This window comes from Aulonocara sp. 'chitande type north' Nkhata Bay, linkage group LG22 (genome assembly GCF_057382095.1).
Source record: "Aulonocara sp. 'chitande type north' Nkhata Bay isolate Kocher_YH1m ecotype deep benthic linkage group LG22, A_spYH_male_GT1.1, whole genome shotgun sequence".
NCBI lineage: Eukaryota > Metazoa > Chordata > Actinopteri > Cichliformes > Cichlidae > Aulonocara > Aulonocara sp. 'chitande type north' Nkhata Bay.
Window position 1 is genome coordinate 6,018,803 of NC_141364.1, and position 14,975 is coordinate 6,033,777.

Genomic DNA, 14,975 nt, shown 5'->3' on the forward strand with positions numbered 1-14,975 from the left:
AGTGTTATTTATGTCTTTATATATTTATTTATTCATTGATTGATTTAAATTCCCAATATAAACAATCTAGTTCTCTTTTGTGCCAAAAAATAATTTTCTTTTTGTTTAAAATTTAAAATATCATTCAGTTTTATGGTAGTAAAGTATAATTTTTTTTCTGTTGCCTACGGTTACGGTCTAAGCTTTAAATGACGTCGTGTGTCAGTTAGGTCCCCCTGAACCATACACACATACACACATGCATACACACACACACACACACACGCATACACACATACACACACATGCCCCCGTTTGAAAAGAGCTGAATAAATGAGTCACTACCACAACTCCCACATCAATAACAGTTGGACCAAGATGGCGGCCGAGGGAGAGTACGAGTCGATCCTGTGCGTTAAACCCGATGTCAACGTTTACCGTATCCCGCCGCGAGCTTCAAACCGAGCGTACAGGTAAAGACACACCAGTGTCTCGCTGATGTTGCTGTGAAATGCAGTTTAAATGCGTTTGTTGGGCGGGTTTGGGTGTTGTACTTTAACTGCTCGATAGTCAGCGCATGCTTTACAAATCACGGAGGGACAGTGCTGGCTTTATGCTCTGATGTCGGAAGCAGCTGATGAGATGAAAGTCCATCTCCAGGTGTTGTGAAGATGAAGAGAGGCTGAAATGTTGGTTGTTTGGTGTGCGGGGATTCGCTGAGCTGTCAGAGATGTGACCGGGGGTATTTGTCATCATGCTGGCTCGATACGGGCGGCTTGCCAGGATAGTCCCACTCTCCTCTGTGACAGCTGGGATGTCTTCTCCACAAACTGTTCAGGCTCTTCAGTCTGAAATCTTCTGTTTGCTTTTAATTGATCCTTTCAGATAAAATCTTCAAATCCATCCCGCTCTGCTGCACGGCTGTATTAACTTCCTGGAGCCGGGAAAAGATGTGCTGAAGCACTCCTTTCTCCCTGCACCTGTTCCCTGAAACCCACCAGATGAAATTATTAGCTGATATTCATGGGATCCTGCTTTTTTTTAAAATATGTGAACATTTGCTAATTCCATAGTTTTCTATGTTAGTCACCTTAACAGCTTTTGTTTTTTCAATCTAAGTTAATGGTTTTTTATTTAGGAATGAAGAAAATTGTTGGCTGCAGCCATGATACCTTCACGTACAACCATGTTATGGAGTTCTCTGTCCCAGTCACAGAAGCAATTAAATCAAAGAGTTCAAACACTTTTTTTTCCTAATAATTGCATATAGCTCTTTTAAGCTAGAATAATCCCCAAATTGTATCTCTACAAATTAGAGAAGTAATGATAATAGTAAATACTAACAGTTAATTAGTTCATACTTCTAAGAAACATGCCATTAATAAAAAATCTTTTTAAATAAGTCTAATTTTTATAGTGTAATGTCTAAACAAGAGTTGCCATAAGGCGCTTAATACTGTAAGGTAAAAAACCTTACCTAACCTAAAATTGAAAATAAGGGAGCCATCTGAGAGTAAAGTGCTCTGTTGGGGTGCAGTAAACAGTGGTCATTAAGATCAGATGGTGATTATTCAAGACCTCGTATGTGAAGAGAAGGATTTTTAATTTGATTCTGGATTTAACAGGGAGCCAGTGAAGTGAAGCCAGAATGGGAGAAATATACTCTCTCTTTCAAGTCCCTGTTAGTACTCTGGGTACAGTGTTTTGGATCAACTGAAGGCTTTTTAGGGAGTATTTAGGACATCCTGATAATAATGAATTACAGTAGTCAAGTGATAAATGCATGAACTAGTTTTTCAGCATCACTCTGAGACAGGGTATTTCTAATTTTAGCGATATTGCCAAATGCAAGAAAGCAGTCCTACATATTTGTCTGTCATGCATGCTGATGGAGATATCTTGGTCAAAAATGACTACAAAATTCCTGAAGTGTTACTGAAGGCCAAGCCGAGTAATGTGGAATAACATGACTCTAAGAGGACCTTGTTAGTGCACCCCTCTACTGCAGGTGTAGAAGAATATCAGACCATAAATTTAGTAATAAATTACACTAATTAAAAATAATTTGAATTGATCACGCAACACAAAAATATAACCCAAAACAAAATCTCTGTTTAAAAAAAGGTGACGTGTAAGTGTCAGCTTTTACCATCCTTTTTGTTTGTGAGCCAGAGCTCCAATGTGTAAAATAAATGCATATTTTCAGTGTAATCAAAGTAATTTGCTTTGTGATTCTGGAACGTCTAAAAGGGCTCTGGAGATAAACCAGGAGGCTCAAGATTTCTTTTAAAGGGGTACGAATGGAGGAAAAATGGGCCCATTTTTACCCATTTCTCTGTAAAATGCTCTTACACTTTCAATAGTATTTTAAATTAAACTGCTAAAAAGTAAAATTACTTTTCATGACATAACCACATTAAAGCAATAACCTTGGATTTTTGCTTTTACAATTAAATAAATAATCCCACTTTAATATGTGCAGCCTCCACTAATGGTTTGTGGCTCCTGAGGCAGCACATATTAAAACTGCAATAATGAAAGTAAATGAACACCTAAATCAAGAAATATCAGAGAGAGAAAATAAAGATTCTCCTCATTTAAAATACACAAATCCTTTTAATACCACCTTCAAACATTTGTTAGATGTTAGAAATATAAATTTTCAACCAAATATCACTGAATCTCTGGATTTTATTGTTCAAAATAAGCAATAAAAAGAAGTCACTTTGGACTTTGTACATATTAGTGTCAGTGAAACAAGTGAAACCTCATTGGACTTTTGTCAGCACTCATGAGGCCACATTATGACCTGAAAATAAATAACTGTTTAAGCAGCCCTGGATTCTAATCATTTAATCTAAAGGTTATTAAATTCTCTAAGAATTAAAAATACATTACAAGAAGCATCACTTCTCTTTCCATTGTCTGTTTTGTAGCTTTATTTGGTGATATGCAAATAGGTAAATGTCTATGCACTCTAGTATGCCTCAAGCCCTGTAATCCACTATGCCAATCACACCTCAAAAGCCAGGTTTGGGTTATTCTTTAAGCAGAAATGTACTGTATTAGTAGCCTGAGTTGGAGCATTTTCCTGATTTCTTTGTCTTGTTTGGAAGCCATTTACAATGTTTTGTTTTTTTTTCCCTTTAGAGACAAAGCAATTAACAGAGAGAATAACTAACATTTAATTGAAATGTAACCAGACTAACTGATAGTTGCAGCTCTGAAAATGCTAAACTATGTCAAATAATTTCTGCAGGGCAGCTGATTGGAAGCTCGATGCTCCAGACTGGTCAGGTCGAATGAGGATCACAGCCAAGGGCAAAGCAGCCTACGTTAAACTGGAGGACAAAATCTCAGGTATGACATCACTGGGTTTAGCACTAAAAACTACATTAAAACTATTTTTATAGTAAAATTGACACCGACTTGCTGTAACGTGAAAGTCACGCTAGTGGTGATGTTTGCACTCAGAATTATGACCCATCTGTGCTGAAGCACGACTTTTCCTCTCTGCATTGTATTGGTTTAACATTCCTCTGCTGTTGCAGGGGAGCTGTTTGCCCAGGCACCAGTGAAGGAGTATCCTGGTATAGCAGTGGAAACCGTCAGCGACTCCAGCCGCTACTTTGTCCTGCGGATACAGGATGACAACGGTGAGGATTTAAGTACCCCGGCAACTCCAGAATATTTCTTAACCTTGCTCAAAGACTTAAATCCTTTCTCTTCTGGTCTTAATGTGAGTTATCATCTCTTACTGGCAGGTCGCAGTGCTTTCATAGGAGTTGGTTTTGGTGACCGAGGGGATGCTTTTGACTTCAACGTGGCTTTGCAGGATCATTTCAAGTAAGCAGGATTTGGTGGTTTGGTGGTTTTAGTGGATTACTTTCTGTTTTTTGTTGACAATCTGATAGCAGGGGATTGAAACATGTAATGTCTGTGAAACACTGGTTATGCCAAATCATCCAGTAGCCATTCTGACCACGCCAGAATTTCCTGAAGTTTCAGATCAAGACACCACAAATAAGCAACCGACCAAAAACATGCTGATATTTGTATGTTCCTATGCAGAATGATATTGAGTAAAAGTAGTAGTACTGCCCTCATTCCCCTTACAGGCCTTCAGCCGGCTGAAGTTGTTCAGAAATGAATATAACAAGCAGCAGAGCTGGGTGCATCCATCCATGCTTCTGCCACTTATCTGGATCTGGGTCGCAAGGGCACCAGTCTAAGCAGGGATGCCTTGACCACCCTCTTCCTACATGCCCACCTCCTTCAGCTCTACCTGGGATACTGAAGTATTTGCAGCCTGCACCAGGAGGCATCTGAGCCACATCTAGTGGCTCTACCCTGAGCCTCTGAACTCCTCCTGCCTCCTAGCTGGTGGTTGTTGGGAAGCAGTAAGCTGAAAAAAAAAGTTTGTTTAGGTTTTGGTTCAACCATACAATATGAAATATTTAAGAAAGGAGGGAGAAAGTCTGACCATTTAAACCAAGTGTTTTAGGGGCTCATCAAACCTGTGTGCTAGACTGTTGCATTTAAATAAAGGTTTGTTTAAAATGAGTAAATTCTGAGTGTTTGAGGAATCTAATACGCATCAGATGTACATCCTGTCTTTAATGGTATTCAGAGTATTGATTTTTCTCTTTCACTGTAACTGTCTGCAACACAAGCACTCCACATCAAAGTGAAGTGTTGTTTTTGAGATGCGCTTGTAGAAAGCTGCTGTGGTTGTTGTTAAAACTGCTGAGGTGCATTGTTTATTTCTGTATCAGTGCTGAGAGTGTGTGTTTGTGTGTCTTGCTTCTCTGCAGATGGGTGAAACAAGAGACCGAACTCAGTAAAAATGCCCAGCTTGGGGATTCAGGACCAAAGCTGGACTTGGGCTTTAAGGAAGGGCAGACCATCACACTCAACATAGGGGTGAGAACCAGCTTATGTGCATATACAATACATGCAGATAAAAATCTGTCTATAAAAGAGGCACATGCAGGGCTGTGCTGTTGAAGGATGGGGTGGAGGCAGATCACACAAATGAGTCTGAAAGGCAGAATGACACAATGAGTCATGAAAATGATTGGACCAGTGATGACAACAGAATTGAGTTTGACAGTGATGCAAAGGACAGAAGAACAGCCTGAGCACCCAGGAGTGCAGGCAGACAAATGAATACAGATATTTCTTATTAAACTTACATTTAGGTCTCATTTAAAAAAACAAAACAAAACAGAAATACCCCATAAAAATGAAAATCCTGATTAAATTTGAAGGTTACAGTTTGTGATCCAATTCTTTAACTATCAATGAAGTATGAAGAAATACATTGTTTTTGTCATCGCATGAGCCTAACTTCATTCTTCTCCATCTGCAGCAAGGGAAAAAGAGGGATAAGCCCCGCCCACAAGGATCGGGTGGATTTGGACTTCTCCCACCACCACCTGGAGGCAAGATAGCCCCTCCTCCTTCATCAGGGTTATCGAATCACAACATCGTCCCACAGATGGGAAGCACAGCGACAGGTATGCAAACTGACTTTACATAAACATCTTCATCAGCAAATGAAAGTGCACACAGGATGTCAGGTGGGATGTTCCCCTTTGTGTAGCTTTAACATGAGTACACGAGTGACCCGTTTCCACAGGCACTGTGTTAATTAGTGGCTGTTAGATGACTCATTCGTCTTCAAGCTTCAGGCTGCAGAAAATGAGTAAAATCTGTGCCAGCTCGTAGGCTAATGAGCTCTGCTTCTGTCTCCGTCTGTCAGGCTGCCTGCTGGAGCTGGACAGTAGTAACTCCAACACAGTGGTTCAGTCAAACACTAGTTCAGATCTTCTTTGGGGAGAATTTTCTGCTCCTGCAAGGTAAGAAAATTATTTCTTGTGTTAAATGTATGAGGACACTGAAGGATTGGGTATTTTCTAAGCTTTTGTCCACAAGTGACTTTGTGGAGGAATATCACTGATTAGCACTGGCTCCCGGTTTGAAAGGTGCTGAAAGCAGTTGAAGTTGAGTTCTGTGTTTTTTGTAGACCAGTCAAGGCCCTCCACACATGAAGAGAGTTCTTTAATAAATCATTTAAAATATTCAGCACCTGCAAAAAAACACAGAGAATGAGAATAGCAGTCATAGTAATGATGAAGGACATTCAAACATACCTTTGATGTGATAGCACTTGAAATGGATTTTACATGGTGCTTCACAGGGATGGACTGACCTTGCCATACTGTAGGGCAGGAGGGAACATATTTTTCACAGACAGCCGTACCAACTTAGCTTAAGCAAGTGAAGGGTCATACACTTGGTAACTGAATCAAAACTACAATGTAAACTAGCAGTTTTGCACAAATCTGCCATTTGCATCTTACAGTTTTGCATACTGAGGTCCATTCCCATTAATATTAGCATGTCCTTTCCTTTAAAAAGAAAGAAAGAGAAAACACTGTTACAGTGGAAAATATTACTAACATTAAAGAAAAGTCACTTAATGCTATATAAGCATTTAAATGGCCTAAAAACTTGTCACAATTTTTCGTGTCTATACTAAAGAGTGATTAAAAATGTTGTACTCTAGTAAAGTTAAATAGCAGTAAAGGCTACCTGAAGTCATTCCCTGTGAGGTTCCTCAGCACAAAACTGCCTGTTTTTAATTTTTGAGGGTTTTCTTTTTTGGTTTTACTGCTAGATTGTCCAGGGCCATATTAAGATGGTTAATTAGTCAGTTCTGGCATTTGGTCCATTTTTTTTGCCTGTGTTTATTCTAAAAGTTGCAAAAATATTTCCAGATACTCTAATGCAACTAAACTTGCCATGTAAATAGGTTTACTGTGTGTGTGTAAAAGCAGCTGACACTTAAAATTGTTTACAGTAAGTATTTGGCTGATGTTTGATGCTGATTTATTTTTTTTAATTACTTTGTCATTAGTTATTCATTCTTTTGTTGCAGGGAAACTAAGAACTATACAAAATATCTAAACAATTAGTTTAGATATTAATTAATCTTTTTGTTACACTAAATAGAATTGATTTGTTGATAAACGATTACAGTAATTAAGTATTTGTGGCAGCAGCAAAACAAACTTCCTGTCCTAAATTTCAAAATGTCATCTGAATAACTGGAAATTGACTGCGAGTTTTTGTTTTCAGCTCTGCTCCACCTCCATCTCAACCACAAAACGCCACAAACTGGATCCAGTTTTGAGTCGTCGATCGTCGACCGTGACCTGCATCTCACCTGCATCTGTGTCCGTAGCTTCCTGTGCATCACACTGAGTGTAACTCCCACACACTGAACCCAAAGCAGAGACATGACACACCCACAGAGCTGTAGAATCACTTCACTCAGAGAGAGTGAAGCATTAATGCGTTAAAGCCATCACTCTATATGCGCCATCTCAATGATATTTAAGGGCTATGCGTGATGTCCCGAGTAGCAGGTGTTCCTCTTTCATGTGTCTGCATCTCCTCCCCAGTAGGTGGCTCCTACTGCGAGCAGAGCTTCATTTTTGATCTGGAATGTTTTTGTCCCCCTGCAGGCACTGCAGAGCACTACATCAACACACCTTTGCTTTCTGCATCCTGCTGTGAATCACATGTAAAGAGCAACACAGCAAAGATTAAGTGAAGGCTGCAGGAGACAAATTAAAAAAAGAAAATACGATGATTTCTGTACTGGAACATAAATCTTAATTCTGTAAATTATTCACTTTTCCAGCAGTGATCTGAGTAGTTGTAATGTTGATCCTAAAAACAAAGGAACAGTTGATGAAGCATCATGATGATCAAGGTCAGAAGGAGTTTATATAAGATGATAAATTTACTCTGAAGTGGAGTTTAAGTTACTCTCTCCTTTTCACATTGTGAAATGTGGAGCATTACAGCGTTGTCATCAGGGTGGATGCAGTTACATGGCTCAAAATTCTCACGTGTATGTCAGCATTCACATTTAACAACTTCAGCTCATATTGGGTTTGATTAGAAATTGATAATACAGGTGAATTTGTACATGAATCTCCAGACGTGAGGCACAAGTTTAATTGCTATTATCCAAATTTCCTGAATAAATCTTTACAGGAATCAATAATCTTCTAAATTATTCACATGTTTGCAAAATTGCTCAATCTGAAATAGTTGGATGAGATGCTGATGTTACAATATGTGAGTGATGAATACATTAACAGTTTTCTTTCTGGTGTATTAAATGTAAAAATGTATGTTTACATTATGAAATCATGTTTGTTTACTTCTGGGTGCTTCTGATTAGCTAATATATTTGCAAATCAGAAAATCAGCTGCCAAATCCAGACTATCACTATTTTTACATATTTTGCTGCATGTTTAAAGAACTACATAAGCTAAGAAGGATGAAATATTTGCATGTCCTACTCAGTTTCTATCAAACTGGAGGCAGAAAAATTAAAATTGCTCAAATACGAAGTGGGCTATTTTTTTCACCCCAAGTAATTTTCTTGACCTTGAATTAACCGACACATAATCAAGTCTGGTTAAAATGAATCAGAGCAGAAATGTAGGACTTATTATCAGACATTTCTATTTTTTTTTTGTTGCTTTTTTGTATTTATTTTAGAGGGGAAACTGCTGTGAGAGAGGTCAGCCCAAAGCTTAGCTTCACTTTCTATATGAAACATGCAGTAATCATTTATATCAACTGGATTTAAAGGTTTAGAGGAAAATGTTTGGTGCACAGACACAATATTATTGGAAATGAGAAAACAAACTGACAGTTTCTTTGTGCAGTGGAAGAAGTCTGAGTGCTCCAGATTTTCACTTGCAATTTTCACAGCCTGCTGGTTTCTGTTAATGAAACAACCATGAAGAGTTTTCCACATGTGCTGCAGTTTACCTGCAAAGACGGCCGTGTGGTGAACTCATCATTATGGAAATGAGAATAAATCTGGCAGATTTGAAGAATCTCCACATGAGTCCCAAACAGTGGTGACTGTACGAGGTTTGATGGTCTGTGGATAATGTCTGGAAATTAGAGAAACAGTTTGATAATTTGGGAAATCTACCATTTGACTTCTTTGCTGAGAGTTAGATGAGAAGGTTGATTCTCATGAATTTGAAGCAGGTGGTTAGCTTAGCTTAACGATGAAAGAAATCTGAGACACCTGGCTGTGACAGAGTCCACCTCTAATACCTCTAAAGGAGACTGATGAACACACTATATTGTGTTAAATATTATTGAGTTTTCTTAAATAAAGTGGCAATCCTTTTGTGGCCTATTTAAAATGAAATGCTCCTTTCATTGAAGTGATCTGTTTGCTGTAAGAGATTCGAACACATCAGTCTCAGGATTTATGGCGGGGAAAAAACAAAACGATTGTGTTAAATCATCTGATGAATGTTTAATGGCAGCAAATGAAATGTTAATCTTTGTGCTAAGAAGGCTTTGGGTGATTGTGAACATGTCTGACATAAAACATGCCTTGACTGTGAATATGTCTGCATAGTATCGCTGTGATCAAATCACATGAGCTGTGTTTAATTGGCATTAAGACACAGGGCTGACTGATATATGTTGACGTGTCTGTTGTTTACATTGCTCGCATCGCTGGCTAAGATTTAAAAATGTCTCCCACTTCTCATTCATTCCACTTTGGCTGTAAAATCACTGAACTAACCCTTTTGAGTTATGACCAACTTAATGAGAAAGAGGCAATAAATCCTTTAAAAGGACCCTCCGAGTCTCGTCATTATTATTTTTGAATATTTAAAGCCCCCAGGAGAAACCGCATCGAATTCATTTGAGTATAAGATTAATTATTTCTAATCCTTTGTGATAAATTTGAATAAGTATGTAGAACAATCCTGATGGTGGAGCAAGAAGACCGTGTGGTGAACCACTGGGACACAAATGTGACGCCACATCTTCAGCAGCATAAATCAGAACCGCAGACATGAAAGAAAAATAAACACTCTTGTTTCTTTTGCACTTTTTCTTTCATTCAATCTCTGTCACATTTGCTCTGATCCTCTCTCCTTTTTCTCTCCCCCCTCTCTCTGTTATTTTTCCTCTCACATTTTCCTCCCTATTCAAGCTAGAGGAGGAGGCAGGGTACACCCTGGACAGGTCGGCAGTTTGTTGCAGGGCTAACACATATAGACAGACAACCATTCACACTCACATTCACACCTATGGACTACTGAGAATTACCATTTAACCTAACCCCACTAACTGCATGTCTTTGGACTGTGGGAGGAATCCGGAGTACCCGGAAAGAACCCACGTACTGCATTTCCTTTCCTGTAAAGTTGCAAGTGCGTGTAAAACAAAGGCTTTTCACACTTGCAGTTGTCTAATTCACCACAGCAGTAGGTGTTTAGTCCTTATTATCTGGCTGTGTAGCATAGATTCATAAGTCATAACCACCAGTGGGATGTATTTGGGTCACTGGGAGGCAGCAGCCACCAGAGATGTGTCACATGGGGGTTAGTAGGTGATATGTTGGCCTTCGACACAAAGCAGGAAGTCAGTGGTCACAGAGCGGCAGCCCGAGGAAAGTAAGTCATACTGTTGCATCATATTTTTGACTCTTTCAAAGTTCAAGTCATGAACTTGGAGATCTGTGTGTGTCCTCTTTAGCACCTGACAACCGTAAAGACAAAGTCACCCAGAGTTCTGGCCTAAAATCATACAAATGGTAAATGGCCTGTATTTATATAGCACTTTACTAGTCCCTAAGGACCCCAAAGCGCTTCACATATCCAGTCATCCACCCATTCACACACTGGTGATGGCAAGCTACATTGTAGCCACAGCCACCCTGGGGCGCACTGACAGAGGCGAGGCTGCCGGACACTGGCGCCACCGGGCCCTCTGACCACCACCAGTAGGCAACGGGTGAAGTGTCTTGCCCAAGGACACAACGACCGAGACTGTCCAAGCCGGGGCTCGAACTGGCAACCTTCCGATTACAAGGCGAACTCCCAACTCTTGAGCCACGATCGCCCCACAAGTCATCTCCTCCTTCAGAAGACTGAGTTACAGGAAAAACTTCTCATTGCTGGCTCTGAAGAAATGATCAGCTCATCTTGAATTAATATTAGAAGCAATGCTGACTTGCAGTGTGAGCTGTGTGACCTTATACACGTAGGTGTGTGTCTTTCTAAACAACCATGTGTCCAAATGATTCACTTTGCCACAGCTTAATGATAACTAGAGCAAAACATGTTGGACCCGATAGGAACTTTAAAAATAAAGAGTCTAAATGACAGATTTAAGTTTATGATTTTTTAGAAATGTACAAAAAAACCAACAAAAAACGAGTGAAGGCAGGTGGGTAGATGTGATTATTTCAACTGTAACGTGTACTGAATGTAAAGTTAGGACCATAAATATTTGCACAGAGACAGCTTTTCTCATTTTGGTTCAGTACATTATCACAATGAATTTCAGTGAAACAACTGAGACACAGTTGAAGTGCAGACTTTCAGCTTTAATTCAGTGGGTTTGTGAGGGTGCGGGGAAGCAAAGTCCAATCTAGCCTTTCTATTCCTGAGGCTTATGATTGGCTTGTACCTTGCAGTGAATCCTCTGTATCTATGTTCATACAGTCTTCGATATCGATACACCTAGCTCCTGGAGAGTGTTGTTCACTTGGTTGGTTGTTGTGAAGGAGTTTCTCTTCACCATGGAAATGATTCTGTGATCATCCACCACTGTTGTCCTCCGTGGATGTCGAGGTCTTTTTGCGTCGCTGAGTTCACCAATGTTTTCTGTCTTTCTCAGCATGTACAAAACTGTAGATTTTCTACTCCTAATATTGTAGCAATTTCTTGGATGGATTTTATTCTGTTTTTGCAGCTCACAAATGTCTTGTTTCATCTGCACGGAGAACTCCTTTTTACTCAAAATGCATTAAAAATGGTATGTTGTTCAGGAACTACGTGCTCTCACTTGCACATTTACAAAATGCTCAAATACATTTTTTGTGTGACCTGAGATCAAACTTGACCTTCAATCACTGATCATACTACTGCACATAGGCTACATACATTTTCTTTACAAAAACATAGTGCTGAATTTATATCGAGCATTTTAATATTTTCTCAATCGCTCTCATATTATGAACTCAGCATGAAGCTAGTTAGGGAGACAGTTGTAGCAGAAGTGAGAAATATTGCGTAAGGTGACCTCATTGGGTAGGAGCTTTTAGCTCTGCTGACAGACAGAAAAAGAGAGCAACAGACAGCTGGACAGACAGACTGCTGGTCTCCTCCGAGCTTCATTAGGAACACGATTCATCTTCCTCTGATTTTGTTGTCACCCCATTTTGGCCTCTGAGGTCATTTATGGTGTCTTTTTTCACTAAAGCTGCACCAGCACCGAACACGTGCAAGCACAGGTGTGAAGGCTTGAAGTTTGTATGTCAGGATGCATGTTTACGTGCATGTGTGTTCCTGTGCAAACTTGTTTTGAATGTGTTAAATGAGACCTGGGGGTGGACTAAGTGTGTTTGTGTGCACATAGTGAAGAATGGTGAGAGGCTGCTGACTTAAAGATGATTTTAAAGGACTGTTTGAGGTTAAAGGTTAAAATTAATTTTAGGTTTAGGTTATTAAAGACAGTTAGAAGATCAACATATGTATATGTGAGTAAATCCAGATCCTTTTTCTGATCTGGGTCACCTCATGCTCTGTAACATCTCTCTATCACACTACACAGAAATTCTGGGCTTTCATTATACTAGTTATCCCTGCATTCTCACTAAAGATTTAGTTTCACTTTCCAGAGAATCTCCTCATCTCTATCACAAGTGTGATTATCAAATTTAACAGGTCATTCCTGACTCTGATGTGTAATGTGCATTACTCTCAACACTGAAACTTCTGATAAAAACTTGTTTTTGTTCCTTTCTGACGCCTGTAAACCCTGCAGGTTCTCACGTACTTTAAACACTCAACAGCAATGTTAGTCGTCCTTTGGGACAAATTAAAATTTTGCCATCTGACCAAGAGATGCCATTGTTGCAAGAGTAAAGTCACTGGCAGGTAAACTGCCCATCTGGAGCACTGGGACACGTTTCTCTTTTCTCTGGCCTGGGCGTGATTTGGCCATGAACAGTCAGTTAATACTGATATTATGCTTGCGCACAATATCCCAGCAATATTTGTTCTTTTTGTACAGTTATAGTTACAGACTGTCTCTACGTCCCTGCACAACCCTTATACCTAACCTGTTATGTAAATAATCCACAAAATCCACCATCTTTTCAATGACTGCAAAAAAAATGACAGCTTTAATGATGCATTTACAACAGAGTCTGTGAAACCAGTCTGGTGCAGCTCACTCAGACAGACTAACTAAACAGCCAGCTGGACTTGAGTCTAATCATAGCCTAGCATCACCTTCAAGAGCACACTCATCAGCACTCCATAAAAAATACATAAGTACTTTATTTCTTGGCTCAGGGATACGATTTAAAGAATCCAAAGCCTGTTCCTGGAGTCAACATGTACCCATTAGAGGAGATCGATTTTCCTCCTTCAGATCCAAATGAGGTTCAAGTGTACATTTAAATTCTGCTCTGAATCTCTTGTCTCAGCACATGTGAGTTTCATTTAAAGTCAGCCACAAAACAACACTGCAGTGTCTTTTTTTAAACTTTTGTTTGTTTGTTTTTTGGTACACGCTCTGCTCCACCAAACAAATGCCAATTCTACATCAGCATGGTATGAAGTAAAGTCTGGAACAGTGAAGTGGCTTCATTCAGAATCAGAAGAACAAAAAACTTTTCAAAATCATTAACTGGCCTCAGCTGTTCTCATTTAGGCATCTCAGTGAAAACATCGAGACAGTCACATGATCAAGTAACTATTGCAGTCACATAAAAAGTGTTTATATTTATATTTAATCTTTAAAATGCTCACTTTTAGTAGCAAGGTTTCTGTAAATGTAAAAATGTAAAACAATATTTGTCCAAATTTGAACAATTCCCCTGATATTTGTCCTATTCTTACTACAGGTCCTACTGGTTGCAGAACTGGAGTAAAGCTGCTCTCACAGGAATAACAGCTGAAGGATGATTTTTGCTGCTTGTTTCCAGGAAAAATTTCATCTGTAACTTTTCAGTTAAATTAACAAGCAGAGTGAAAATGAAACTTAATTAAACTGGATAATATCAATGAGAGCCAAAGTGAAACAAATAGATGAATATGATGAATTTGTGTTACGTCTAAAGATCCAGACTAAGGAGTGAGCTGTTCTCTGGTTGGGGCTCATATTTTTTGTGAGTTGTTTATTTGGTACATGTGTAGTTTTTGAGCCCAGAGTCTGTTTGATGTATTTGGCCTGCAGTTTTTCATATTTCAATTGAAATACCAGGTACTGCACAGGGCTACAGTACGCTGCTGTATATTTTCTGTTTTTTTCTTTCAAAACACAGCAAGTTTTTTAAAATTCAGTTTCTCAGTTTTTAATTACTTCCTTACATTTATAGGATACATTTAATCTTGTCGGCTTGTTAGATAAATACACAGTCATACATACTGTCACACAATCTTGGCATACTTCACATAGCGTTAATGCAACATATCAAGTGAAATGTCAGAAGTTTGGATGGGAGCAGGTCTCAGGCCACCGGCCACGTCTGCCCCCCGCCCCGGGGCCTTTGGCCTTCGAGAGAATGATACGATCATCAAACTGTCTCTCTTTAACGAGCTCACTAATTCACGACTTCTGGCACGGCGAGGTTTATAAGATAACTTACAAACTGCTGCTCCTTGCAGATGATCTCTTCATTTAACTATGCTTCTTGATTTAATCTACATGAAACTGGATGTTAGGGTGATTCAGGTATTGCTGGGGTCAGAGCTTAAAGGTCAAAGGTTAAAAGATTAGTGACCTTTTTGATTTGACATTTTCAGAGAAACCTGAACCAGCAACTTAGCTGGATGATTTTCATGCTAGTGATGTCTTTGTATAAACGAAGAAATATTTGCACCTGTAAGTTTGTTCACACAGTTCACGACTTTAG

At 39.2% G+C, this 14,975-nt stretch overlaps 2 protein-coding genes across 5 annotated transcripts in view; one reads left to right on the forward strand and one right to left on the reverse strand.

Annotated features, from left to right (window-relative positions):
* epn1b (epsin 1b) overlaps window positions 1-488 on the reverse strand; it is a 19,072-nt gene extending 18,584 nt beyond the window's left edge. Inside the window, exon 1 of one of the 2 annotated variants that reach the window (XM_086280626.1) lies at window positions 325-488. The gene's annotated coding sequence lies outside the window, so the exon portion shown is untranslated. The remainder of the gene's footprint in view (window positions 1-324) is intronic. The other variant, XM_086280623.1, reaches the window with a different exon arrangement.
* Window positions 185-9,670, forward strand: necap1 (NECAP endocytosis associated 1). 3 transcript variants are annotated; one of them, XM_086280630.1, is made up of 9 exons: window positions 185-452; window positions 3,239-3,339; window positions 3,531-3,635; window positions 3,744-3,825; window positions 4,794-4,902; window positions 5,351-5,498; window positions 5,744-5,840; window positions 7,123-7,220; window positions 7,512-9,670. In XM_086280630.1, exons 1-8 carry the CDS (start codon window positions 313-315, stop codon window positions 7,175-7,177), a joined length of 837 nt encoding a protein of 278 aa, XP_086136756.1. In that variant the 5' UTR covers window positions 185-312; the 3' UTR covers window positions 7,178-7,220; window positions 7,512-9,670. The 3 variants fall into 3 exon arrangements, 2 of the variants coding, with proteins under 2 accessions (XP_086136756.1, XP_086136755.1); XR_015126896.1 differs by having other exon boundaries at window positions 186-452; window positions 7,123-7,250; XM_086280629.1 differs by having other exon boundaries at window positions 186-452; window positions 7,123-9,670.
* The last annotated feature ends 5,305 nt before the right edge of the window (window positions 9,671-14,975 follow it).

Excerpts from the sequence above, each read along its gene's own strand:
- necap1 (XM_086280630.1), top strand. The coding sequence starts at position 313 with ATGAGTCACTACCACAACTCCCACATCAATAACAGTTGGACCAAGATG. Across the intron at positions 3,636-3,743 it reads GCGGATACAGGATGACAACG|GTCGCAGTGCTTTCATAGGA; the intron begins GTGAGGATTTAA and ends TCTTACTGGCAG. Across the intron at positions 3,826-4,793 it reads GCTTTGCAGGATCATTTCAA|ATGGGTGAAACAAGAGACCG; the intron begins GTAAGCAGGATT and ends GCTTCTCTGCAG.